The 27,969-nt window shown below is 47.0% G+C and overlaps 1 protein-coding gene across 1 annotated transcript in view; it reads right to left on the reverse strand.

Annotated features, from left to right (window-relative positions):
• LOC146839281 (uncharacterized) overlaps positions 1-27,969 on the reverse strand; it is a 396,410-nt gene that overhangs the window by 324,947 nt on the left and 43,494 nt on the right. The window contains 1 exon segment of the mRNA XM_085650760.1: positions 16,815-17,834. Within this exon segment, the coding sequence (XP_085506886.1) occupies positions 16,815-17,834 (1,020 nt within the window).

A 27,969-nucleotide genomic window follows, 5' to 3' on the forward strand; every position in this document is an offset into this window, starting at 1 on the left:
AGAGAGGTGTGTAGAGAGATAGAGAGGTGTGTAGAGAGATAGAGAGGTGTGTAGAGAGAGCGAGAGAGAGAGAGAGACGGGTGTGTAGACAGAAAGAGAGGTGTGTAGAGAGATGTCAGTAGAGGGAGAGAGAGAGCAAGAGAGAGAGACATGGACTGCAGGAGAGTTCATTTCCTTGGGTGCTGGGAGGCCTCCCACTCTACGTTGCAGAACTCAAGAGTTTGCTGTTGTCCACAGTGGCTCAGCCATCTTGCGTATTCTTTTACTCCTTGAGGCAAGCCGACATTTTAGCATCTACGAAATATTCATTTTGGCTTTTTCCTGAAAATATGAAAGTTTACCTGGCATGAGGGAACGCATTTTAAATACTTACAAAGAAGAAAAACTAGCAGCCTGTTCTAGTGAGCCCTAATCTAGGGCCACCTGACATCCTTGCGTGTGCGGACCGTTTATTGGATAAGATATGAAAACTCAGCTTCAGAGGAAACTCTTAAGCAGCACATGCTCCAGACATGCCCTGACTTACCCTCGCTTGGCGAGTCCCTCAGATCTTGCTGGTCTGCACCGCAGTCCTTTCTCTGAATTCCAGTGGCTTGCCGTTGCCAAGACTTGTTGTGTCCATTCTGGTCGCTGACACCGCAGCACTCAACATACTACAAGACACCCATCAACTCACCTGAAGCACCCGAAATCTGTGGGCATTGGTCCATCCTGCCCTCGGTCACTGGTAAGTGACCCAGACTCTGTCCCCTCTGCTTTCAGGTTCCTTCCATCCTAGATCCAGGCTTGGATCTCTTCGGACACTTCTCTTCACGGGCAGCAGCAGTTCTTTGCAGGCTTCCATTGAAATCGACGACGCGACCCGACACCAAAAGACACCTATGCACCCGGCTTCCCTGGGTGAGGTAACTTGAGTACTCCGGTGCTCCCATGGGTGCTAGCCCTAGAACTTCCGAAGTCCAAAAGGGTTTGGTCCCGACTCAATTAGAAGTGTCCGTAATCTTTAAATTTCCAACTGCGACATTGCCCATAGAAGATCACGGGAACCCGCGGTTGTGTTTACACACTGCACACAGTCCTCATGGGTCCCCTGTGTCACTACCTTGGGTGGTTCCTTGGGGTCCCAGCGATTCTACAGGCTCTAGGCCCTGTGTCTACCTCAGTTGTGGTTCTTATACCACTTTTTTTGGTATATGGTTTGGTACGCCCCTAGGGCCCAAACGTGTATTTGTGCTATTACTGATGATTGCTATCTTGTAACTTAAGTACTTCGAACTTCAGTCTCATAAAGAGACTAGAGGGGTGTGTTTTAACCTAAATACATATATTTTAAATATACACCTTGTGTGGTTGTCCTTTAATTTGATCATTCAAGAGATTATAGACTGGTAAAACAAGCTGCTTTACATTCCTTCAAGACTTAGCCTGAAGGCTGCTCTCCATAGCTACCACTAGGATAGGTTTCATATAAGGTTGTCTTTAACCAATCACCATAAGGAGTTGTTTGGACTGATACAAGGTGCCCACTAGAACTAGTGGACAGCATATACCAGGACACCTTCTCACAGTTAACAAAATGTCACTCTATTTCCATGCAGGACAAATCATGATTTGCTGGTGTATATCATTTCAAGTAGGATAGGCTTAGATGTGTAAGCATTTCTTTCTTTTTTTCATATATGCTTTTTATAAGGTGATCCAATGCATTTCAAAACTGCTAGAAAACGATGACATAAAATGTCACACAATTTAGGCCAACGCCCAGAGCCTCCCTCCCCATCCCCGGGAACGGAGAGCGGGTATGGACCATTGTGCACAGCAGGAGGAACCTATCTATATTGCAAGGGGGTGCCCAAAGAAACGTTCCAGTGTGTGGGGCAAATGGTGGTCGTATTATGGACTCGAAGAGGGTTGTATGTAAGAGGAGAGGTATGGGACCAGAGGTCTAGAGAGACTGGTATGGCACTTTGTTGCAGGTTCTCTGCGCGGACCCTCAAAAGGTGTGCTTTGTTCATGTTTGTGATGAAAATCTAATAAAAATGTTCTTATTACAAAAGTCACATAATTTGCCTTTAATGGCATTCCTTACCTGAGCAACTAGCTTTCTTTCTTCCTTTGGCTGTGTGGGCGAGTCAAACTAGAAGCATAATCCCAGCTCCCCCACCCATCGCTCCCTGCCATGACACATCAAATGCTAATCCCAGCATAATCCCAGCCCCCCCACCCATCGCTCCCTGCCATGACACATCATATGCTAATCTCAGCATAATCCCAGCTCTCCCACCCATCGCTCCCTGTCATGACACATTATATGCTAATCCCAGCATAATCCCAGCTCTCCCACCCATCGCTCCCTGTCATGACACATTATATGCTAATCCCAGCGCTCCCACCCATCGCTCCCTGCCATGACACATCACATGCTAATCCCAGCTCTCCTACCCATCGCTCCCAGCCATGACACATCATATGCTAATCCCAGCTCACCCACCCATCGCTCCCTGCCATGACACATCAAATGCTAATCCCAGCATAATCCCAGCTCCCCCACCCATTGCTCCCTGCCATGACACATCATATATGCTAATCCCAGCATAATCCCAGCTCTCCCACCCATCGCTCCCGGCCATGACACATCATATGCTAATCCCAGCTCTCTCACCCATCGCTCTCTGCCGTGACACATCATATGCTAATCCCAGCATAGTCCCAGCTCACCCACCCATCGCTCCCTGCCATGACACATCATATGCTAATCCCAGCATAATCCCAGCTCTCCCACCCATCGCTCCCGGCCATGACACATCATATGCTAATCCCAGCTCTCCCACCCATTGCTCCCTGCCGTGACACATCATATGCTAATCCCAGCATAGTCCCAGCTCACCCACCCATCGCTCCCTGCCATGACACATTATATATGCTAATCCCAGCATAATCCCAGCTCTCCCACCCATTGCTCCCGGCCATGACACATCATATGCTAATCCCAGCTCTCCATCCCATCGCTCCCTGCCATGACACATCATATATGCTAATCCCAGCATAATCCCAGCTCTCCCACCCATCGCTCCCTGTCATGACACATTATATGCTAATCCCAGCATAATCCCAGCTCTCCCACCCATCGCTCCCTGTCATGACACATATGCTAATCCCAGCATAATCCCAGCGCTCCCACCCATCGCTCCCTGCCATGACACATCATATATGCTAATCCCAGCATAATCCCAGCTCTCCCACCCATCGCTCCCTGCCATGACACATCAAATGCTAATCCCAGCATAATCCCAGCTCTCCCACCCATCGCTCCCTGCCATGACACATCAAATGCTAATCCCAGCATAATCCCAGCTCTCCCACCCATCGCTCCCTGCCATGACACATCATATGCTAATCCCAGCTCTCTCACCCATCGCTCTCTGCCGTGACACATCATATGCTAATCCCAGCATAATCCCAGCTCTCCCACCCATCGCTCCCTGCCATGACACATCATATGCTAATCCCAGCTCTCTCACCCATCGCTCCCTGCCATGACACATCATATGCTAATCCCAGCTCACCCACCCATCGCTCCCTACATTCTAACCAAGATTCTATCTACCTCACAGGCACGCAGACGGAGCAGCACGGAGATGACGGATTGCACGACAAGCATAACATAACACAAGGACTCTTGCTATCTCAAGAGCAGGCCCCATACCAGCTGGGGGGCAGGTCCACACACACAGCAAACTTTTATTACATGTGTTTTAGAAATGTCTGCAGATGGAGAAATAACAAGTAGTGTCTTTGAAGTCATCAAAAGGTATGACATCGCTCTTTACAAAACCAAGAACCAGGGATCACTACCAAACTGCAACCCCCAGACAGGCACACCCCTCTCACCATGACACAGACTTGACTTTTCGTGGAAAACCAATTGTTGTTGGACTGAGTCAGCAGTCATGGGGAAGCAGTAGGCATGTGAACTTTCAAATCTCCTTGAATCTCCCTCCATGACCAGCCCTGAAACACAGGTTTTTTCTCCAAAAATGCCTTTTGTGCCACTTCATATGAACAGAAAATGATGCATTGTGAGCACCCAACAAGACAGACAGACAGACAGACAGACAGACAGAGAGACAGACAGACAGATAGAATGATAGATAGATAGACAGACAGACAGACAGACAGACAGACAGACAGACAGACAGACAGACAGACAGACAGATAGATAGATAGATAGATAGATAGATAGATAGATAGATAGATAGATAGATAGATAGATAGATAGACAGATAGATAGATAGATAGATCGATAGACAGATAGATAGATCGAATGATAGACAGACAGACAGACACATCTGTTACCCGAACAGGACAAGTTCACAACTACATATATGATGTCACCCGGCTCCAGACAAATGAGAACACAGAATACTACCCCCCAACATTCAATGACAAAACTAACTTAAGTGAGAATTGACAATTGTCTTCCAATAGAACCGGTTGGTTGCCTTTTTACTTCCCCTAGCTCCTCCTCTGGGGTCTGCATTATAGTTTACCAATGAACATGGCTCAGCAGAGCATGGTCTTTCCCTGACTGTACTCGTGAGATGTAAATTTCATTAGAAATGTTCTATATTTGTAGAACACATGAAACCTGTCATGAAAACCTGTCGATAATATGTTTGCTACAGGCTGGTTGTGACATCACTGCTCTGCTGAAAGAACCTACAACCTTGAGTTGTGTCATCACAATTCCTGCCAGAAGCAGCAGACACACAGAAACGCAGCTTCATGGGCAGACAGCTTGACTGCCACTAAAAGAATTCAAAATATGAGCAGCTTGTGGAAATGTGGATTTTCCTGATCAGTTGTGTCCCCTATCTTGGACCCCAACGGTTCTATATGCATGTTACAAATGCATGTGTGTTCCCTCCAGTTCCAGTTTCCAAGACGCAAACATATGTGTGTCTACCGTCGACATGTTCCCTGTCAGATCTGCCATCAATGGGCTGGATATTCAATTCCTAAGTATGAAAAGCCACCGACTTTATATGGCTAAGGTACTCCATTTTTACAGTTCAGGCAAGTAGGCCCGATTCTTTCCTCAAAGCCTTTCCCTGCTCTCTGTCTCTGACAGTTTCAGCTTGAGCTCGCATCTGTATCCATGAACTTTGTCCTACTCCCTGTGCAGCTAACGGTGCCTGCCTCGGCCAGTTTTCGCCTGCCCGCCAAGAAGCTGTATTTCACCTTCGAATTATCTATTTTGCTCTTCAGCCGATGCATTCCTGTCTAGTGATTTAGGTAAACATTTCCTTTAGCTCACAAGCAAAGGACTCAGCCTTTCCGTCCTCCTGCAAGTGATTCATAGCCCTGTTGCCATGGAAAGTTTTCTGCCCCTCGCTTCTCATATAGACACTTAGACGCTTGTACACGCACATACAGTTAGTATAGAATAGATTCTGTCCGAGAGTCCTTCCTTGTGGATAACATAGTTCTCTAAACATAGGATGTTAGATATGATTTGGGATTAGGTTGACATGACCCCCTAGACTTCTCGTCTCCACATGTAGAGCTAAATGTCAAGTCCCCTTCACCCCCTAGTTGCACGTCAATCACACGTCATGCTGCTGCGCACGCATCCATGTTAAGTATTATCGTATAGATCCACCTATGTAAGATAATGAGAGCCAATCATGTTTCTTTTTGCTCCTTATTACGCCTAGTTTCAATTACGTATCACTATGTTAATTTATCTTATCAATTGTTACGCCTTTCTGCACTTGTTTCATTGTAAATGTATGACCTATAAAAGTTACTTCTTGTCAATAAAGTATTGTACTTCACTTCCTGAACCCTCGTGGTGACGGAACCTGAAGGCCGCGACTCGAGTCGGCCATTTTGGATGGAATAAAGCCCATTTAGAAAACCTCTTATACCACGGATTCTGCCTCTTGTTATTCTGAGCTATTTTACTTTATTTTAAAGATTCCGTATGAAATTCAGTTTCGGTAAAAAGAATATTTACCACAAGCTGGTCAGCCTCCTTTCTTGGATGCTGTCAGCTCTGAACCCCAGTCCTTCGCTGGTTATGGGAACAGTGATCTGTGTGCCAGTAACCCACACATTCCAAGACACAGACGCAGTTTGTGTACAGGGTAACTGTACACTGGATACAAGCATTTATTTGCGAGGAATTACTTGGGTTTTTTGTGTTTATTTTTATAGTAGGAATCCCTAATTTATTGTACATTATCTGAACCCCGAAGATCTGATGGGAAACGCAAGAGACCAGAGACCTGACCCGGGAGGAGTGTGCGAGCTTTTCTCTACCCATGTGTTTTTAGAAATAAAACAACCATTAAGTTCCTAAAAAGTATGTGCAGCAAACCAGGGCGGAGTTTATTCACCTTGTTAAAGGGACTCGGCCTTCAGTCGAGTTTCTCTGTAGCTTGCAGCATCCTTCTGATGTATGGGAGAGGGCACAGTATAGAAAATATAATAGCGTGTGGCTTTCAAGTTTCTTTAGACTTGTCCGAGGTTTGAGCAGTGATGGTGTGTCCTAAGAGGAGGCCAGGTGCATCACAGACAGGGACAGTGTAACTCGACGGGGCTGAACTAGTTAAACCTCCTCCAGAACATGGTCCGAGTGCTTTTTTTGGGGTCTGTTGACTGCGCTGTGCAGGGGTGTCCTTCTAGGGGGCTCTCTGGATTTCCGGTGAGGATTTGTAAGGTGATGTCCCAGAGAGCGGCCCTAAGGGTGGCATGGCTAGCAGTGACCGGGTGGACCGCAGTCTGAGGATGGTGGGGACAGGTTAGCTGTGCAATCGGCAGACACAGGAATGTCACCGAGGTACAAGTCGAGTCCCTACCTCTGTTTCTCCACTGCTCGGGTGCACTCCACCTCTCTCAAACAGCACGGGTGAGTGCTGTGGTGACTGTGCCGCATAAAGCGCCTCGACGTCTATTCCTGCAGACAGCAGCGGCCCCACCCGTGCCACTGCGGCAGGATCCGTCCCCTTCTGCTGGTTACAGTCCACCTTGCATGGCTGACCCCGGGTGCACTCCACCTCTCTCAAACAGCACTAGTGAGGGCTGTTGTGACTGAGCCGCATAAAGCGCCTCGACGTCTATTCCTGCAGACAGCAGCGGACCCACCCATGCCACTGCGGCAGGATCCGTCCCCTTCTGCTGGTTACCGACCACCTTGTATGGCTGACCCCGGGTGCACTCCACCTCTCTCAAACAGCACGGGTGAGTGCTGTGGTGACTGTGCCGCATAAAGCGCCTCGACGTCTATTCCTGCAGACAGCAGCGGCCCCACCCGTGCCACTGCGGCAGGATCCGTCCCCTTCTGCTGGTTACAGTCCACCTTGCATGGCTGACCCCGGGTGCACTCCACCTCTCTCAAACAGCATGGGTGAGTGCTGTGGTGATTGAGCCGCATAAAGCGCCTCGACGTCTATTCCTGCAGACAGCAGCGGCCCCACCCGTGCCACTGCGGCAGGATCCGTCCCCTTCTGCTGGTTACAGTCCACCTTGCATGGCTGACCCCGGGTGCACTCCACCTCTCTCAAACAGCACGGGTGAGGGCTGTGGTGACTGAGCCGCATAAAGCGCCTCAACATCTATTCCTGCAGACAGCAGCGCCCCACCCGTGCCACTGCGGCAGGATCCATCCCCTTCTGCTGGTTAAAGACCACCTTGCATGGCTGACCCTGGGTGCACTCCACCTCTCTCAAACAGCACTAGTGAGGGCTGTTGTGACTGAGCCGCATAAAGCGCCTCGACGTCTATTCCTGCAGACAGCAGCGCCCCACCCGTGCCACTGCGGCAGGATCCGTCCCCTTCTGCTGGTTAAAGACCACCTTGCATGGCTGACCCCGGGTGCACTCCACCTCTCTCAAACAGCACGGGTGAGTGCTGTGGTAACTGTGCCGCATAAAGCGCCTCGACGTCTATTCCTGCAGACAGCAGCGGCCCCACCCGTGCCTCTGCGGCAGGATCCGTCCCCTTCTGCTGGTTACAGACCACCTTGCATGGCTGACCCCGGGTGCACTCCACCTCTCTCAAACAGCACTAGTGAGGGCTGTTGTGACTGAGCCGCATAAAGCGCCTCGACGTCTATTCCTGCAGACAGCAGCGCCTTACCCGTGCCACTGCGGCAGGATCCGTCCCCTTCTGCTGGTTACCGACCACCTTGCATGGCTGACCCCAGGTGCACTCCACCTCTCTCAAACAGCACGGGTGAGTGCTGTGGTGACTGAGCCGCATAAAGCGCCTCGACGTCTATTCCTGCAGACAGCAGCGCCCCACCCGTGCCACTGCGGCAGGATCCGTCCCCATCTGCTGGTTAGAGACCATCTTGCATGGCTGACCCCAGGTGCACTCCACCTCTCTCAAACAGCACGGGTGAGTGCTGTGGTGACTGTGCCAAATATAGCGCCTCGACGTCTATTCCTGCAGACAGCAGCGGACCCACCCATGCCACTGCGGCACGATCCGTCCCCTTCTGCTGGTTACAGACCACCTTGCATGGCTGACCCCGGGTGCACTCCACCTCTCTCAAACAGCACGGGTGAGTGCTGTGGTGACTGTGCCGCATAAAGCGCCTCGACGTCTATTCCTGCAGACAGCAGCAGCCCCACCCGTGCCACTGCGGCAGGATCCGTCCCCTTCTGCTGGTTACAGACCACCTTGCATGGCTGACCCGAGGTGTCTGTTGACCCCAGGTCCACTGAAGCCGGAGTGGGTAAGACATGGCTGACACGTTCAGGGCAGGCTTCTGACTGTATGTTCTTAACTCCGCATCCCTTCCAGCGCTCCACGGTCCGTGAACGAAGGTTTACACATTATAAATACTTGTGATCAAGAGCTCCACTAGCAATCTTAGTGGCAGTAATATGTATTCAGACTATTCAATTGTTTGAAATCACTAAGCCGACATGATATTGTATATTATGTTTTATATAACGTATATAGATAGTTCTCTATAGGGGATCTGAAAGTGCGCATTTTAGCAGCTAGAAGTCGCCTGTCTCGCTTTTGGCGCTGCGTGCATCTAAATTCTAACAGTAGGCGACAGACACACACGCGCAACAGTCAAGAATGCCCCTTCCCCCTCCACTCTACCCTCAAGCCGTCGCTAGATTTTCAGCGCCTGGACCAATCATGTTTTACCCCCCACGCTTACCCCCACCGCTAGCAAGGATACTGAAGTCTCTGTTACCTGCAAGGGTCATGTTCGTGCTACATAAAACTTTATAAATAAATTAAAAAAATAACATAGGCTCCCTAACTGCGGTGATTATTCCGGAGAGTTGATGACATACTGTTGGCCTGTAAATGAGGAGAGAACCGCACCCCTTACTGCACCCACTGCTGCTCTGAGGCGGTCTGTGGAACTGGTCAGCAGCTGCCCTGGGTACACCGTAATATAGTATACGTGTCCCCGCGGGTGGTGCAGGTAAAGGGCGCCTTTTTAATGTTCTCAACTAGTTTCACAGGGCATAGAATGTTTACGGGTACGTTGCGCTTCCAACATCAATCCAGTGTTGTTAAACTAGACTTCTACAGAGAAGGGAGTTTAGGCACATAAAGATACCTTATTCGTCCAGGATCACACACCCTTTCCAAGCAGGAGAGCTGGGACTAGAGTTCAGGTCGTTCAGTACAGCAGTCGGTGGACAACTCCTTTCAACAATACAGCCACACTTGGCGGCGTACGTTCTAGTGTGTGCATCTGCCCTGCCCCACTTGGAGGACTGAGGGGGCCCCAGTCTGCAGTTCAGCGAATAGGGGGGCACAAAGACACTGGCACTTCACAGTCCAGTGATCTCTGCACTGATTATCGGTGCCTAACCCGAGCCAGAGTTTACTGTCTCCGAATTTTCTCCGTGACCAACCAAACAAACTCCAACCAAGCAGCACAAACTCCAGAGCGATGGACCAAACCACACCTCGTTATGGTAAACCAGAGCACTGTGCCCAGGCGGCATCTAATCTTTCTGCATGTTTCAAATGGAACCAACTCAAGGCCTTTTACGCACAGAGGCTAGATCGTAGTTTTTGGGAAACACAGCCAACTGAAACGCGGACCTCGCTGGGGCGTGGACAGTGACGGAGATAAAAGACTTCATGGCGCGTAGTTCAGCGCTACCTGCATCAGCTACACAGGGCATCTTGGGCTGTGCTTGCGCGGGTGCGGTTTATATTGTCACTCGTGGGCTGATGTGCACGGCACAAATGCCAACACCCTCCGTACCATACGCACGGCTCAAAAGTCCCAAGAACCCCGTTACTGTCCCTTGCAAAGCCCCACTCTCCTGTAGTGTGGTGTGTGTATAGTGTCGGCTCCACTGGTAAAAGTGTTTGTTACTGACGTATTTGGATGGCTCGGGGTCCTTTCTCCTGTTCCTCAGACTTTCAATGCATGGACTATTTAGAGGACGAGAGGGAGGGGCTGACAAATTTTCGCCCAGGGCTCTCATCGTGTCAGGCCAGCTCGAGTGGTACGGCATGCAACAGGAGGTTCGCCTGCTCCAGACTGCTTCTTTCCCCACACTCCCGCGATACTCCGTGGCTTGCAATGCCGTGTTGAGTGTATAGTTGTCTAGAAGTTTTTTTGTATGGTTCCAGAAAAGAATGTAAACTCCATATGAAAAGGGGGCCTTGCAGCATATTCTATGCATTGTTCTGTTAACCGTCTTTCTGATGCGAGCAGGTTGAGTGACCTGGTCACGGCGCGGCCTCCTCGGTCTTGGCACCGTTTTCATGGCGTCTTCCCTCCGCTCAGCCGATGGAGTTTAGTTACAGACCTGGTCTGGCTCACGCCCGTATTGAAAGAGTCCAGTTTCGCCGGACCCCTGCTGCTCTTGTAAACAGATAGCAAGTCATTAATTAAGGAGTTTTTTTAGGCCTTCCTCCAGTGTCAGAATTGACAGAAAGGAGCTTGCAATAAAGGCAGTTTGTTCCTTCCTTGCTCGACAATGACTTTGGGGGTTTAAACAAGTTAACTGGCTGAATGTGTGACGAACAGCGCCGCTGGCACCGTGCCTTTAATGGAAATAGGAAACGTCAGAATCTTTAATTAAAACAAGCGCGGTCCTGAAAGTGAGGGGAGGACCGCCTGCAGCCGATCTCTTGTCTTTATGGGGCCATATGTTTTAAACACATGGCCCCATAAAGATAAGAAACTTTTTGTGATGCACTGAAGGCAGAGGAGCCAGTCCAAGTGGGACGGCTCAAAAAGCCAAAAGTGAACGTCACAAAGAGCTCTTTCCCAATGGCTGGCCACCATTTAGCATAAACGGTGACGCCGACCAATGGGAAAGAGGGGTGGGACTTACCGCCCTTTACAGAAAATACCCAAAAACATTCAATCTCGCAAGCGAGACTGCACATATGCGCAGCCCACGCCAGCCGAGACCTAACAAGGACACGAGTGGTGCACGCTTGCATGCCGGGAAAAGTGAAAGCAGCTGTGGTGAGTGGTGTGCGCACACCATGACACGAGGAAAGCCAGATGGCGCATCTACTCGTCATTGTGCGCGTAGCCGCACGCTCTATGCCGCCCGATCGCACTTTTGAAAATCCACTCACTAAATGTCTCACCAGAGCAGCGCATGCGCTGGCTCAGGCGAGACCTAAAAACCGGATGGGTCTTTTACTCAGATAGCTGCCCACAATGGTCAATCTACTAAGGATTCTGGGACTTGAAGTCCTAATAGCACATTGCAGTGTGAAAATGTGTGCCTGATATTTTTCAGTAGATTGCATTGGACGGTGGAGATCACAGCCACTTGATGAGTTATTGTGTGATTTTGTCCTTTGGCGCATAAGTCAGGAGTCCTCTGATAGGACATAATGACGCTACTCCCGCCTCTAAATCTCTTTCTTGGACTAGGTTTGCTCGGGTGTTGACTTTGAAACCTTTTTCCCCAGACTTGAAGCAAACAAAGCTGATGCAGTTTCCCCTTCATCATTCTTTGTTTCATATCCTTTCTGACAGTCCAAAACCTTTTTTGACTTCACACTCTGGTTGTTCTTGAATTATTCTGGGCACTAGTCAATTCCGATGACTAAACGGAGTGTGTTTTAGTAGTGACGTGTCAAACACCGGACATATGCTCTTTGAAGTGGGAGCCTCATTTGTAAGTTACGGGGTCCACTTGTTTCTCCACCAAATACGGGAAATATGGGATAACTTATTTCAACAGAATTTAGTGTTCGAGATATATACGCAACAGGGTGCAACTGACCATGTGTCTCATTCCGCTCCGATAATATTGCTTATAAATCGATGTCTCAAGTGTCTGCTTCAGCTATGAAAGGGAGGGTTGGGATGGGATGACAAGATCAACTCAAGGCTGGCTTTAAACGGTGAAATGCCTTTTCTGCAGACCAAAATAAAGGTGCTTTTCTCTAAGAATGCTTGTAATCGGTGCAATGACATGAGACATGGTCAATAAATCATCCGTAGATGTCAGCGTATCCCAAACAGCAGTTTTTAGATTTGACAAATTTGCACTTTTCCATCGTCTTTTTCATGCCAGATGGCGTCAGAACTCCCTCAAGAAACTCTACATCGGTCATGTGGAAACCAGACTTAGTGAGCTTGCAAAATATATGTTTTATGTAAGGGAGACAAAACCTCTGATAGGTGTTAATGCAGCCACGTGCATCAGATGAATGAACCTATCACCAATTTATATAATGTGAAACTGGTCAAGGAAGTCAAGTAAAACACATTAAAAAAAAATACTTAAAAATCTAGGGGCACCATAAGACGCAAACAGCATCACGCCGTATTCAAACAAACGTAACACATTTAAACTCTATTCTCCGCTTGAACCCATCCCTCCTGAGCACTGAATATGCTAGGCTGATATCAAAATTAGTACAAATAGTAGTGTTGTTAACCTGATCTCACATACAAGGAATCAAAGACAGGAGTTGAATGCACAGTGTTCTATGTATGGACGGAAAGCCCTGTCTCACAATTAGAAGCTCCAAGTAGCGAAGAGTTTTTATTACAACACATATGATCCCAGGAGGAGCTCTTGTTACGAGGAACCAAGAGACCCTCATACCAAGGAAGGTCTGCTGCTTACATACGTAATTGGTAGCACAGCAGGCTGGTCAAGGAAAAACATTGGACAGAAAAGGGGTCGCAAGGACCACAGATCAGTTCTGTTTGGAACACAACATCCTCGTCCTGTAGTGACTTGAAATATATGCGAGTGTTGAGAGACGGGAAGATAAGCACACATAGAGGAAGGTTCGCTTATCAAATATCCGGGGCCTTCCTGTCTTGTTCAGGGGCTCTCTCTTAATCAACACGGGCAGCTGTTGTCCCTTGCAGGACACTTGAGTCCTGGAAAAAGCTTGTAAACAAAGTCCACAGCACAAAGAAACAAGCATTTGCAATGCAATAGGTCTCGCATTTATGCGAGTTTAAGCTATTGGCATTGCAAATGACAATGCCTTTTATTTATGTTTTGCTTTTTAAAACATAAATAAAAGGCATTGTCATTTACAATGCAAGTAGCTTAAACTCGCATAAATGTGAGAACTATTGCATTGCAAATGCTTGTTATTTTGTGATTGTGGGTCCTGACTAACAGGCGCCCTGCCCAGCTGCGGCATCTGCCTACCATCTTATCTGGAAAAAAATGCAATCGTATTCTTGCACAGCGAGTGTAAAGTAAAGCGCCTCGAGGCTCTCTCTGGTGGGTAGTCCTGCTTGAAGGGGGGGTGGGCGAAGAGCGCGTGCTCGTGTTGCTCACTAAGATCCTGAACTGCTGCCCGTGTGCTTTGAAGAAGGCTTAGTGATTTGCTACATTTATATAGCGCCTTCTATCAGACCGGCCTGCATGTACCTTAGGCACATTTAACCCATTGCACCCTGGTATTGGGTAAATAGATTTTTTTGGTTTAAAAAAAAAATAAAAACATACATTCATGAAAAATTCCCATGGGATGAACCAAGCATGCAGACTGAGCAGAGTATAATGTGCTATTTATCACCATTAGCAGGAACATGTTGACCTATATGATGCCGGAGGTTAGCGCTTCTAGGCACCCTGACTCCAACTTTAGCCATCGCTTCATTCTCCAGCAATAAAGTCGTGTCCTTGAGAAACTTCTAGAGATTTTTACTCTGATAGTCAGAAACCCACACCATCACTTCACATCTCCTATATATTTAATATGTTACTACGAATCCCCGAATGTCTTTGCTTGTTGAACGAACGTGAGACTTGGAAACACCAAAGCGGTACATGGCCCCCCGATGCAAGGTGGGTACGTATTTTGGGTCAAAGGGGAGGTGCGAAGGCATGAGGCACGTAGCATCTGCTGACGGAGTGCGCCCTGTGGGGTCATGCACATGCTCCCCGCGACATGACAGTGGGGGTTGGTGGTGCAACGGGAAAGGGTCTCTGTAGGGCCCCTCCTTTCACTTGGATGGAATCAAAAGCAGGGTCATTAAATAATCTTCTACGATCGATGTACTTATTGTATGCGCTCGTCGAAGCTGTGCCGCTGGCGTCCGCCTCTCCCCCAACCTCCAACCAAGCAGTCAATTTGTTCTTTTAATGGGACAGAGAAACGCCTTATATTGTTAATTTACACGGGCATATAGCAGACGCAATTCAGAACCCGGAACAAAAAACTTGAAGAAAACCAAGGCGGTGCCATGAAAGGACAAGCATTTGCAACGCAATAGATCTCGCATTTACGCACGTTTGAGCTATACTCATTGTAAATGACCATGCCTTTTATTTACGTTTTGGTTTTTAAAACGTAAATAAAAGGCATTGTCATTTACAATGCTAATAGCTCAAACTCTCGCAATGCAAATGCTTGTTTAGAGAGTTGCCGAGGATGTGGCTTGATGGCCAAAGCGGACAACTTTGAAGTTGGAAAACTAAGTTTGTGTCAAACATCCTGTGATTGTCGACAGATTACTTAATCTCCCCATTCCTATAAATAATGATAAATAAACGAGTCCCTCTGAAAAGTGTTGCTAAATAAACCTGGCGAAAAGCAGCACCGGGCGGAAAGAAAAAGTTGTGCTCTTAAAGTAATGGAAGAGCGCTGCAAAGGTAACAATACCGTACTTAGCCGGTGCTGCTCTGCTGAACAAGGGAAGTGAGGTATCGCGGGCTGTACCAATTATGATATCAATCATACACTGGTTCTGTCGGGTAAAACATATCCTACTAGATATACAGCATAAGTCTTGCGTTATTCAAAAAAAACAGTGAGTCAAAAGTGACACAAGGATCAAATTTTTCGGTACTTTTAGTTTTTTATATACAAATTAAATCATTTATATATATATCTCTCCAACAGTTATTGGGAAAGGCCATCACATACGGCTGATGGAGTGAACAAATTGTAAGGAGTTGTGATAGCTACCGAGTGAACCCCGGCTGGGGTCGATTACAATTCTTTAGGAAATTGATTGTGTATTTTTTGTCTGAGTGACAACATTGGAAGGCTGTCCTCATTTTGTTCATCATTGTAGCTCTGAGGAAGACCCGCTGTGATGTGCATTTAACACATAACTACAGGGCCGAAACATTGATGGCAAGGTCTATTGTCCCACGTCAGTTATTCTAAAATCGATAACAGGATATTCTGAACATTTGAATCTGGACATTTGAGATTATATTTTTTTCACCGTTTCATGTATTTTGTATATGGACACTGGGATATGTGCATTTACACCATGTAAATGTATGGGTTTTTTATGCAACTGATGTGACTTGGACAGCATACTGAAAAGAAATAAGTAAAGGAAATTGCTTGATTGAGAGTAAGTTGGTTAATTGACAATGAAAATACCTAACTAGAAATAGCATCTTGTGTTGTGTGGTATTTCTTTAACTTTGCAGTTTACTAATTTTTTGCAAGATTCACCACTTTAGTGGCTACATTCAGTGCCAGCAGATGTTAATTGCTAGTCTTAATTATTAAAACACCACCTACTCTTAAAAGGGGATCATTTAGTGACCCTTTGGTACAGATGTGAATTTTTTCACAATTCCTGGCTAAGAATTGTGGCACCCAAAAGAACCCTTTGTATTCTTTAAAATTGTATATCCAGGTTCTAAGGGACAATGGGCAACCCCATTATATTGAATGGGCTAACCAAGCCACAGCAAGGTCTTGTTGAACCACGGTAAGACCTTCACCACATCATTAAAGAGTCTGAGCCACTCAAGAGGGCTCAATGCGCAGGCTTGTTATTTATGAGGAGTAGTCTCTGTCCTCAGGAGTGGGAGATGCTCAACAGGGCCCACCTCCAGGCACCTCTGACTGCAGTGGTAAAACATCGGCAGAGCCAGGAGAGGAGGGTTTAGGAGAACAACAGCAGGGAGGGAGTTGTGCAGGAAAAGAACGGAAACCTCCTGAGAGTATGAAAGATTTTTCAGGCCTACACAGCTATTTCTGAAATTTCAGGAATTGCCTTTAATAAATGGAAGTTTCCTACTGCCTGCTTGTGGAAAGAGGAGGACGAGTGGAGCCCGCTAACCTGCTGTGGTACTTTGAATATTTATCCAACGACTGAACAAGCTATTAAGAATTTTTCACCATGAGCCCCCGCTAAGTTACAACATTCCAGCAAAACTGTGCATTACTGTGTCAACAGTATAACATCTAGAGTGCTTTTGGTTAATGGGGCTTTCAGGTGGAAATATAGAGTTAAAGTGAATTATCAGGTCAACAGGCCAAAACACATTGCTGCAGTGGTTCATGGGGTGAACAGACGAAAAGACTGCTACAGTGAAAATAGATCGATCTTGTTGTATTACTTTTTGTTGTAGAAAATTTCCTTTTTAGTGAAGTTCCTGGCATACGCTGTGCATCGATAAGATACTCTTTTGTGTGCTTTCTTTGGTGCCGTTGAAGATGTGCCTTTCAAAATCTCTGCTAACACTTGGCAGAGTGATAAGGCCTTTCTCAAGTGTGTAATGTTTGGTGCCGTTGAAGATGTGCCTTTCGAGTAAAGCTCTTCTTACACTTGGCACAGTGATAAGGCCTCTCTCCTGTGTGTATTATTTGGTGTTGTAGTAGATGTTCCTTTCGAGTAAAGCTCTTCTCACACCCAGTGCACTGATGAGGCTTCTCTCCTGTGTGTAATCTTTGGTGATGCAGTAGAGAGGCCTTCCGAGTAAAGCTCTTCTTACACTTGGCCCAGTGGGAAGGCCTCGTTCCCGTGTGTGTTCTTTGATGCTTTAGAAGAGCGGTCTTTCGACTAAAGTTCTTTTCACACCTAGTGCAGTTGTAAGGCTTCTCTTGTGTGTGCATTCTTTGATGTAGTCCAAGACTGACCGTACCAGTGAAGCTCTTCTCACAAACAGTGCAGTGATGCAGTGTCTCTCGAGTGTGTATTCTTTGGTGCTTTAGAAGACTTGACTTTTGATTGAAGCTCTTGTCACACACAGTGCAGTGATAAGGCCTCTCGCCTGTGTGTATGATTTGATGTCGTACAAGGGTTCCCTTATGAGTAAAGCGCTTGGAACACACTGTGCAGTAATGAGGTCTCTCTCCTGTGTGTGTTCTTTGATGCTGTAAAACAGTTGCCTTTTGAGTGAAACACTTTCCACACGTTCCGCAGGGATATGGCCGGAGGCTGGTGTGTCCTTTTTTGTGCCTCACAAGAAGTGTCTCATTGATAAATCCTTTGTCACACAAATTGCAAGCAAAGTGTCTTTCCCTCAGTTGCATTTTGCGTTGTTTTCTTAAGTAGATATTCTGAGTAAAATTCATCTTGCCTCCGGAACCTTTATGGCTCTCTGTCCCATTCAGACTTTCTAGATGTGATTCTTGTCCTGCAGAATGGAAAAAACATTTAAAAGTACACATGGAAAATATTTCTTGAAAAAGCTGCATTGTTAAAATATGGAGAGGTGGACAGTTACAATTCAGAACAAGCATTTCCAATGCAATAGGTCCTGCATTTGCGAGAGTTGGAGCTGTTGGTGTTATAAATGAAAATGTCCTTTACCCATGTGTGTAGGTTTGCATTGCAGTGGCCTGTGGGAGCTCATAAGGAAGCAGTCACCAAGGCAAAGAAGGACGCTGCAACATGCGAAGGTATCCAAAGATCAGCTTAGCGTAAAGCCCCACGTCTCCCAGGCCCCTCTCCGCCTCCCCGGCCCCTCCCCGCCTCCCAGGCACCTCCCCGCCCGCCTCTTAGGGCCCTCCCCGCCCACCTCCCAGGCCCCTCCCCGCCTCCCAGGCACCTCCCCGCCCGCCTCCCAGGCCCCTCCCCACCTCCCATGCCCCTCCCAGGGCCCTCCCCACCCGCCTCTCAGGGCCCTCCCCGCCCGCCTCCCAGGCCCCTCTCTGCCTCCCCACCTCCCAGGCCCCTCCCCACCTCCCAGGCCCCTCCCCACCTCCCAGGCCCCACGCCTCCCATGCCCCTCTCCGCCTCCCAGGCCCCTCCCCACCTCCCAGGCCCCTCCCCACCTCCCAGGCCCCTCCCCGCCCGCCTCTCAGGGCCCTCCCCGCCCGCCTCCCAGGCCCCTCTCCGCCTCCACGGCCCCTTCCCGCCTCCCAAGCACCTCCCCGCCCGCCTCTCAGGCCTCTCCCCGCCCGCCTCCCAGGCCCCTCCCCACCCGCCTCCCAGGCACCTCCCCGCCCGCCTCTCAGGGCCCTCCGCGCCTCCCAGGCACCTCCCCGCCCGCCTCTCAGGGCCCTCCCCGCCCGCCTCCCAGGCCCCTCCCCGCCTCCCAGGCACCTCCCCGCCCGCCTCTCAGGGCCCTCCGCGCCCGCCTCCCCAGCCCCTCCCCGCCCGCCTCTCAGGGCCCTCCCCGCCCGCCTCCCAGGCCCCTCCCCGCCTCCCAGGGCCCCGCCCACCTCCAACGCCACTCCCCGCCCGCCTCCCAGGCCCCTCCCTGGCCCCTCCCCGCCTCTCAGGCCCCTCCCCGCCTCCCAGGGCCCCGCCCACCTCCCCGGCCCCTCCCCTCATGCAATGAAAAATGCTCAGGTTATATTAGAAGCTCTAAACAATTCCACTAGGCGCTTAAAAAAAAGTCGATTGTGAAAATGACACAATTACTACCGCTGTTGGTGGTCAGGTTAAAAGGGACGTAAGTGTATTTTCTACTTCCCTGGTTGAAAGGCAAATAGTACATAATATGTTGTATGTAACAGACAGCCTGGGTAAATAGATTAGTATCTTGCGATCTGCGCCCCAGAGGAGTCTTGCCAGGACATAACATCTGCTATTTAGTTGAGATTATTTGCCTGCTAGCGGCCATATGCTGCATAAAGTCTGCTATTTACGCCTTGACTATCTAAATAGCGAATAAATGTTATTGTTGCTTGGTCAGCTACTGAATAAAGGGGTTACTGTAATTTTTTTGTTAAATTAATTCTGACATGACAAAGCTCATTGGCTACAACGACTTATAGTACTTGCTTCCCTGCTTGTATCGTTGCTCTAAAGTCAAGCAAAAAAGTACATAAATAAACTTAATGTAACATGAAATTTAAGACATATGTTCCATAAATACATGATGCCAGCAGATGCCTGCGTGAGCTTTAGATGCTACAGATTCTGCCATTGTCATGGTTCCCTTCCCCACCAGACATGTACTCCACGCCGGCTTTTGAAACATGAAACCCAGAGACGGCGAATCACCTGTGCACCGCGTAGCTTGTCTGCCTGATGTCACAACAAGTTATTCTGGCTACTGTTTAAGGCATTTGAGCAGCTTACGCCACGGGGCGAGGAGATTATGTAATAGTATAACATGCACATAAATTAAACAAAGCCCAACATGCGCAAAGATGTCCTTTCAACGGAACGGTCTCGCCTGACCCAGCATGCGCTGGGTCAGGCGAGACCTAAAAAGTGCGTATATTAGTCCCAGTTAAAACAGAACAAAAGCAATCGTTCTCAAAACACGGGCTGGGCAGAAAGCATCTAAGATGGACCTTGCCTATTGGGCGCTGAGTGGATGTTGTGAAGGCAGGGAGGGAGGGGCTCTGGAAGAGAAACTCATGACCAGAGGCTCTTTAAACTGAAAGGAAAAGCACTTGTTCTACACTTCTGTGTGATGAAGGGAACTCGCCTCCCATGTGCTCACAGGAAGCTCAGGGAAGCAATAGGGAGGAAGGGGTCAAGGGTGGGTGCACGGTGGAAGGATGACTCAATGAGGAAAATAGAGTTAAACCCCCTAAAAAAGCATATTGTCTTGAAGCGAGGAGGGGGTTAAACATCCAAAGCTGCCAACTTTGGAGCTGGGGGAACAGCTAAACATTCTGTAATTATTCGCATATTATGGAATGGAATGACATTTATAAAGCGCGATGGCTACCCAGGGGCCTCCCAGCGCTGCGGACGAGTACAGGGGAAGAACAGTAGAAAAAGATACAGAACGAAAACAGCCAAGTTTTTAAAAGCTTGAGAAATGAGAGAAGATTAGGCTCTTTCCACAATTGACGTGGAAGAGCATTCCAACCAATAGCACCATTATACGAAAAGGATCGCCCGCCACATCTGACCCTCCTTATTCTGGGTTCAAGAGCGAGAAAAGAGACAGATGACCGAAGGTCTCTCTTCGGTTGATAGGGAGTGATCAGAGATTGGGTGGGCCGTTCTTCCAAAAGGCTTTATGGACCAAACACATAGCCTTGAACAGGATCCTTTCCCTGATCGGCAGCCAGTGCAAGCACTTTAGTGCTTGTTTAGTGGACTGCAGACAAGGAATCTTAAGAAGTCTGTGGGCGGCACAGTTCTGAATGATTTGGAATTTGTTGATGGTAATGCGGAGCTCCCAGATATAATGCATTTCCATAATCCAGGCGAGAGAGGATAAAAGCTTGGACCATGATCCTTCTCGCGTGGAAAGGAAGAAGGGAAGAACCTTACGAAGCATCGTTAGTAGCCCAAAGCAAGTTGCAAAAAGCTTTGCTGCCTGATGACTGAACGTGAGGGAGTGGTCAATCCAGATGCCAAGGCTCTTAATTTGATCTTTAGGGTCCGGGCCGGGCCTAGGCAGTCTGGCCAAAGAGTTACCGGATTGAAGGCAGGGGAGTTACCCAGGAGCATAAGCTTCGTCTTCTCCCCATTAAGTTTAAGGCATGAGAGTTCTATCCATTTGGCGACCTCCTCTAGGCAACAGCCTAGGGTGCTAGATGACCCCTCGGGGTGGTTAAGTGTCACCACAAGCTAAGTGTCATCTGCGTAGGAAATCATTGTTATGCGAAATGGATGAACAATCTCTGCCAAGGGTCTCATATATATATTAAACAGCATGGGGCTTAGGGCAGAGCCCTGGGGAACCCCACAGCTGAGAGGGAATTGATTGGAAACGGCATCTCCCTCAAAAACCCTAAAAGAATGGTCACTAAGAAAGGACTGCAACCACTATTGCCATACTGGACACTCCCGAATTCTGGAGTCTGAGGAGCATAGGAGTATGGTTCACAGTGTCGAATGCGGCACTGAGATCAAGAAGGATAATAGCCGCAGTGCCCCCTCGATCTAGAATCGTTCTTGCTTCCTCTGTCACTGCAAGGAGAGCCGTCTCAGTTCCAAGCTGGGGACGAAACCCTGTCTGAGAGGGGTGCAGTAAGTTATTAGTTTCCAGAAAGGCAACAAGAGTATTGTTTACATGCCTCTCTAGAATCTTACTCACCCACGGCAGAAGAGAGCTAGGGCGATAGTTGGCCAGATTGGTCTGATCCAGATTAGGTTTTTAACCCTTTAACATTACATAATCCTCTGCCCGGGGTCTAGCAATTAAAAATAAATAATAAACAGCGCAGCTCTGGGTCGATCACGCAGTGGGTGGGAAGAGACAAATAAAACAAGCAATGAGGCAGGAGGCGGCAGTAACACAACTGTGGCATTAAGAGGCAGTGGGGGGGGAATGCTATACGTAAAGGAAAGCAGCTAGGGCACTGAAGCTGAACACAGATAAACAGTAACAGAGCAGGAAACCAAGGAAAATCAGTCTTTCAAAGAACAGATGAAGAACCATAGCGGAATGAGACAGTACCAAGTCCCTGCTCTTTGGGAGGAACAGAAGAGAGAAAGGAGGGACAAAGAGGCAGCACTGACCCCTAGCAAGCAAGGATATTTTAAAGGGCACTGACACAGAAAATGAAAATCAATGGCAAGAAGGGGGATGGACTAGAAGCCCACAGACTGATTACATCAGATCTCGAAGAGACAGCGAATGCGCTGTCTAGCTCGACCTAAAAAAATGTATGTTCTAACAAGAAGAGCCACAATTCAATGTGAGACACAAATGCTGGCTACTCCTCGCACACTAAGTACAGTGAATTAGTCCTGCAGGAGGAGCATGCCGGGAAATCAAGTCATTCACAAGAACCACTCACTGTAGAGACTGAACCACAGCAGCTATAAGCAGAGTACTTATTGGGTACCTTCACCCCGAGAGCCAGTGACATAAAGAGACCATCAATAAGAAGTGGAACATTCTAAATAGGGGCCAAATGAACGCATTTCAAATTGTTTGCATTTAAAAATCCATGAACCTGAGACCAACCGGTACATACATGAAGAACTGAAGTTGACCCCGACTCAGTCATGTACACTATTATGGGGCTTTCCCAAGATAAGGTGATATTACCCCTGTGGGAATTGTAACATTTGCCACTTGACAGAAGCGACCAAACAGATGGACTTAGGCCTACCCAGTAAAGTGGGGCATACGGGGCCATGCAAATTCAAATACAAACAACCGCATATGCTTAATTCTAGGTCTGTGTAAAATGTTCAATGTAGGTGTGACCACAAGATTGGTAAAGATAAGGATTAATGAACATCACAGCAAGATGAGATACCAACAAACAGCAACAAAACTTACCAATCATTACGTTTCTAAACAGCATACTACATATGACATTAAGAGGAATTACCGGATGACCCACAATACACTATAGACTACTGCTGCAAGCACAACGTTGGGTTTTCAAGCTTCAGACTGACATTCGCTGCGTTGTCAATGAAACACCTTGGATCTCACTCATTAATCATTCCTATCGCTGTGAGAACAAGCTTCACACTGACATCTACAACCTTGCTTTTGATACACCTTGGATTTCACTCCTGAAGAATCGATGCTACTGTCTGGAGAACAAGCTTCACACTGACATCCACGGCCTTACCAATGATATAATTTGGATCTCACTCATGAAGAACCGATGCTACTGTCGGGAGAACAAGCTTCACACGGACATCCACAGCCTGACCAATGATATAATTTGGATCTCACGCATGAAGAATCGAAGCTACTGTAATGAGAACATTGGGTTTTCAAGCTTCACACTGACATCCACGACCTTACTAATGATATACCTTAGATCTCACTCCTGAAGAATCGATGCTACTGTCGGGAGAACAAGCGTCACACTGACATCCACGGCCTTACCAATGATGTAATTTGGATCTCGCTCATGAAGAACCGTTGCTACTGTCGAGAGAACAAGCTTCACAAGGACATCCACGGCCTGACCAATGATATAATTTGGATCTCACGCATGAAGAATCGAAGCTGTCGTGAGAACATTGGGTTCAAGCTTCAGATGGACATTCACTGCGTTGTCGATGAACACCTTGGATCTCACTCATTAATCATTCCTATCGCTGTGAGAACAAGCTTCACACTGACATCCACGGCCTTACCAATGATATACCTTGTATCGCACTCCTGAAGAATCAATGCTACTGTCGTGAGAACATTGGGTTTTCAAGCTTCAGACTGACATTCATGGCCTTACTAATGATATACCTTGGATCTCACTCTTGAAGAATCGATGCTTCTGTCGGGAGAACAAGCTTCACACCAACATCCACGGCCTGACCAATGATATAATTTGGATCTCACTCATGAAGAACCGATGCTACTGTCGTGAGAACAAGCTTCAGACTGACATTCATGGCCTTACCAATGATATAACTTAAATGCCACTCATGAAGAATTGATCCTCCGAACAAAAAAGTGCCTTGCGGGTTTTCAGTGGTTCATGCCGACTGCTTTTGAAGGTTAACCCTTTAATATTTAATATCTGGAGGGAGAAATCATGTCATTCTCTTGCAATTATGTAAAGACCTGTAAAGTAACCCCATATGTGACAACACTTCATATCAAGGAGCTTACAATACATCTGATACTTGTTTAGGATAATTAACCACGTTGAGAGAGTAGCAAGGCGCTCACTCTTCAGTGACATCCACAGTGACTGTTTGCGAACTGAAACCCCCAATATGGCGACATGTTCTTTATTTGCGATTACACTTCAAACACTGCATGTAGGGCCTTTTTGTTTATATAATCTAAGTTGCCAATTTTGAAAGGCACGCAGAATGACTATAAAAACATTATGTATATATTTCCACTTTACATGCAGTGTCAAGCTACTTGTTTACATGTTTTAAAAACCTCCTCACTACATCAAATATGGCGCCCGACAGCACCACCACATATGTTCACATTTCAGTTCAACAATGGGGATTACAACATGTCAAGGGGGAAACTGCATCCTGTGATGGATTTTTGCAGCACCCTCATAGAGCTGAAATGATAGCACGCCCACGTCCATCGGCAGAAAAGACTGGCACTTGACGGGTACTCTGTCAGAGTCCAGTCGAGTGGGTAGGTTCCCCACAATGTCATTCCTTAACGTAAGTAAGTGTCCACTATTTACTTTCATTTTAGGTATCTGTTTCCTAAAAATGAGAACCTCAGACTCATGACCTTCCTCTAAATCAACTATTTCCTTGCTACCGTGCACCGTGCGCGCACCCTAACGTGCGCGAGCGTAATTGTGTTTGGTGGTTACATGTCAGTCAACATTCGATTCGGTCGAATTCAGAAAGTGTCGGCTGCCATTTTGTGTGCGACAGTGAAAAAGAAAGGTGGAGAACGTGAAAAGGGGGCAGGGTACAGAGTTCCTGACCCCCTAGCCTTTGTCAGGGGGTCCCTGAAGGACCCCGAAGGGTGAAAAAAACATTTAATTTTTTCCAAAAAATCGCGCGGCGGAAAAAAATCATAAACAAAATAGAATTAAAAATCAAATTTAAGTGTTTAGATGTTAGGTGGCTCTAAAAAGAGCTGTTGTGTTAATTGAGGAACAAAAAAATGAAAAAAATTATGGGGTGCCGCATGTGTGCTGCTGTATCTTGCTCTCTATTAGGGGAATGCTGGTGTCACCATAAGAGAGAAGAGCATTGCACGTATTGCACCGTATATGCACCCTCTGGAACAGAGGGTGCATATCCAGAGGAACAGAAGCAGGTGAAGCTGCCGCCACAGATGAAGTGCTCGGCTGAGCTGTCGATATGATCGGCTGAGCAGCTGCGGATGTGCTCGGCTGAGCTGCTGGAGGGTTGTCTCTAGCAGCTCGAGCATAAGCCACAGGATGTACTCCTTTAACGTGCCTGATCATAGTGAAAATACTAAAAGTATTTCTTTTTAGGATCGCCTCTTGATAAGACAACACCACAAATAGTGCAGGCGACTTTCTTTCTGTTTCCTCTGTCTCACAAGGGTCTCCTGCTCACTCCCAGAAGATGACTGCTGCTCTGCCATTCTCAAGTACTGGAGTACTGGAAAAGCTGCTCAGCTCCTTCTCCCAGGGAATCAGAAGAAATAATGAGGGGAGTGGGTGTGGTGTCGGAAGTTTCTGGAACTGAAACTACTATAAACCAATGAAAAGTGTTGTTTCTTAATCACATGACTTGCCGTGCGCGTACGGAGCACGCGCGTACGGAGCGCATGCGGAGCACGCGCGTACAGAGCACGTGCGCAGCACGCGCTTACAGAGCAAGCGCGTACGGAGCGCATGCGCGTACGGAGCACGCGCGCATGCGCGTACGGAGTGCATGCGCGTACGGAGCACGCGCGCACGGAGCACGTATGCATGCGCGCACGGAGCGCGCACGGTCAAAAACCCTTAAAGAAAAAATAAATAAATAATTAAAGTGTTTATAAGTTTATAGAAGATCACTATGCTGTTCAACTTTATCCAAATTAAAAAAAAAAAAAAAAAAAAAAAAGAAGAGCTGAGCCATTCTATATTACAGGATACAGTCAATCTATAACTATATACATAGGTAGCTTATTGTAAAATAAAAATTAAAAAAATATCATACATTCATACATTCATAAATTAGCATTTAAAAAACCTTGCAAATTCACTGAAAAAACCATAGGTTTCAGGGGTGTTATAGTTAGCTGGACATTTCCCTCGTACAAAACCCTAGAAATTCGCCTGTTATAGTTAGTTCAGCTAACTATAACTCGCGCCCCCGCAATGCACTGCTGATGACATCACATATTACATCACTCATGACATGGTCAGTGACATCACTGATGACATCTCAAATGACATCACTGATGACATCATCCATGTGATAAATTACTGCATCTTCTCACACCCTAATTTAACCGTTGATACACCAACTCAAAATTTCAGACGTCCATTCTCAAAACCATAGATACTCCAATACCAATAACTACATACCCACTTATTAACTCTTAGGTCTACATACACCTCCACTCATTCACCTGTACAGTCACTCATACTTACATTTACTCCGTACAAGACTATCATATGCATTTATACACCTACATAGACACTCGCACACCACCAATCATCCATAGAGGTACTCTCACACCTAGTCAGTCATGCAAATAATTAATCACACTCCCATTTACTTACCTATGCAGTTATAAACACACAAGTTCACTTACTCATAAAAATAGTACCACATTCTTACGCTCTTATATAATCATGGATACAAGCACACACTCATCCATACAGCCACTCTCACAATCACACACTCTCACATATACCCACTTATATACTCTTACACGCATATATACTGCCTTTCACATATGTGGTTAGTCACAAATGTACCACTGAGATATACATTCAATCCCTAACACACCCATACATACACTCACTCAACCATACAGTTCATCACAGATGCACTCTTAAAACCATGGACCCATAGAATCACCCACTCACACATCTATGCACAGAGTCACACACAGCCTACGCACACAAACACTCAGGCACCCATACAGATACTCAGACAACCAATCAATAACCCATATAGACACTCATATAGCTATTCACAAAACCATGCAGCCACTTATACACCAACAGACAGAAACATACCGACATTCACACAGTTTAGTCACTAGTCTGCAGTAAGATACATTTAATGACTCACATAGAGTCAGTTACGCACCTAGAAAATCATACATTCACACACTTGTACAGCCACTCATTCTTCCACAGGCATTTCACTATAAATATATAAAACATATTTAAACTTTACAGAAACACAGTCACTGGATGATGTCATCAGCGGTGTCATTTGAGATGTCATCAGTGATGTCATGAGTGATGTCACTGACCATGTCATGAGGGATGTAATATGTGACGTCATCAGCAGTGCATTGCGGGGGTGCGAGTTATAGTTAGCTGAACTAACTATAACAGGGGAATTTCTAGTGTTTTGTACGAGGGAAATGTCCAGCTAACTATAACGCCCCGGAAACCTTTGGTTTTTTCAGTGAATTTCTAAGGTTTTTTAAATGCCAATTCCCAACTATAACGTGCATGAAACCTATGGTTTTTTCAGTGAATATATATATATATATATATATATACATACATACACACACATATATATATACATACACCCCCCTCCCCCAAAGTTTGTCCAGAAAGACAAAGCTGCACACGTCTAATTTCATGGAAATGACAAAAGTAAAATCACTGGAAACAGCTTTGCCTTACACGTTTCGGAAAACATATCCTTGATCACAGGCTGCCATTCTGATCTGGTGCCACTTCAAATCTAACCCATCATTTGTTTGCCCATCCATGTGGGTTTCTTTTTATTGGTCACAGACACATCCATGTCGCATTGCATTATGGAACATGTGGTTTAGAAATACATTTCTACCCTCG

Source organism: Triturus cristatus, chromosome 4_1 (assembly GCF_964204655.1).
Source record: "Triturus cristatus chromosome 4_1, aTriCri1.1, whole genome shotgun sequence".
Taxonomy (NCBI): Eukaryota; Metazoa; Chordata; class Amphibia; order Caudata; family Salamandridae; genus Triturus; species Triturus cristatus.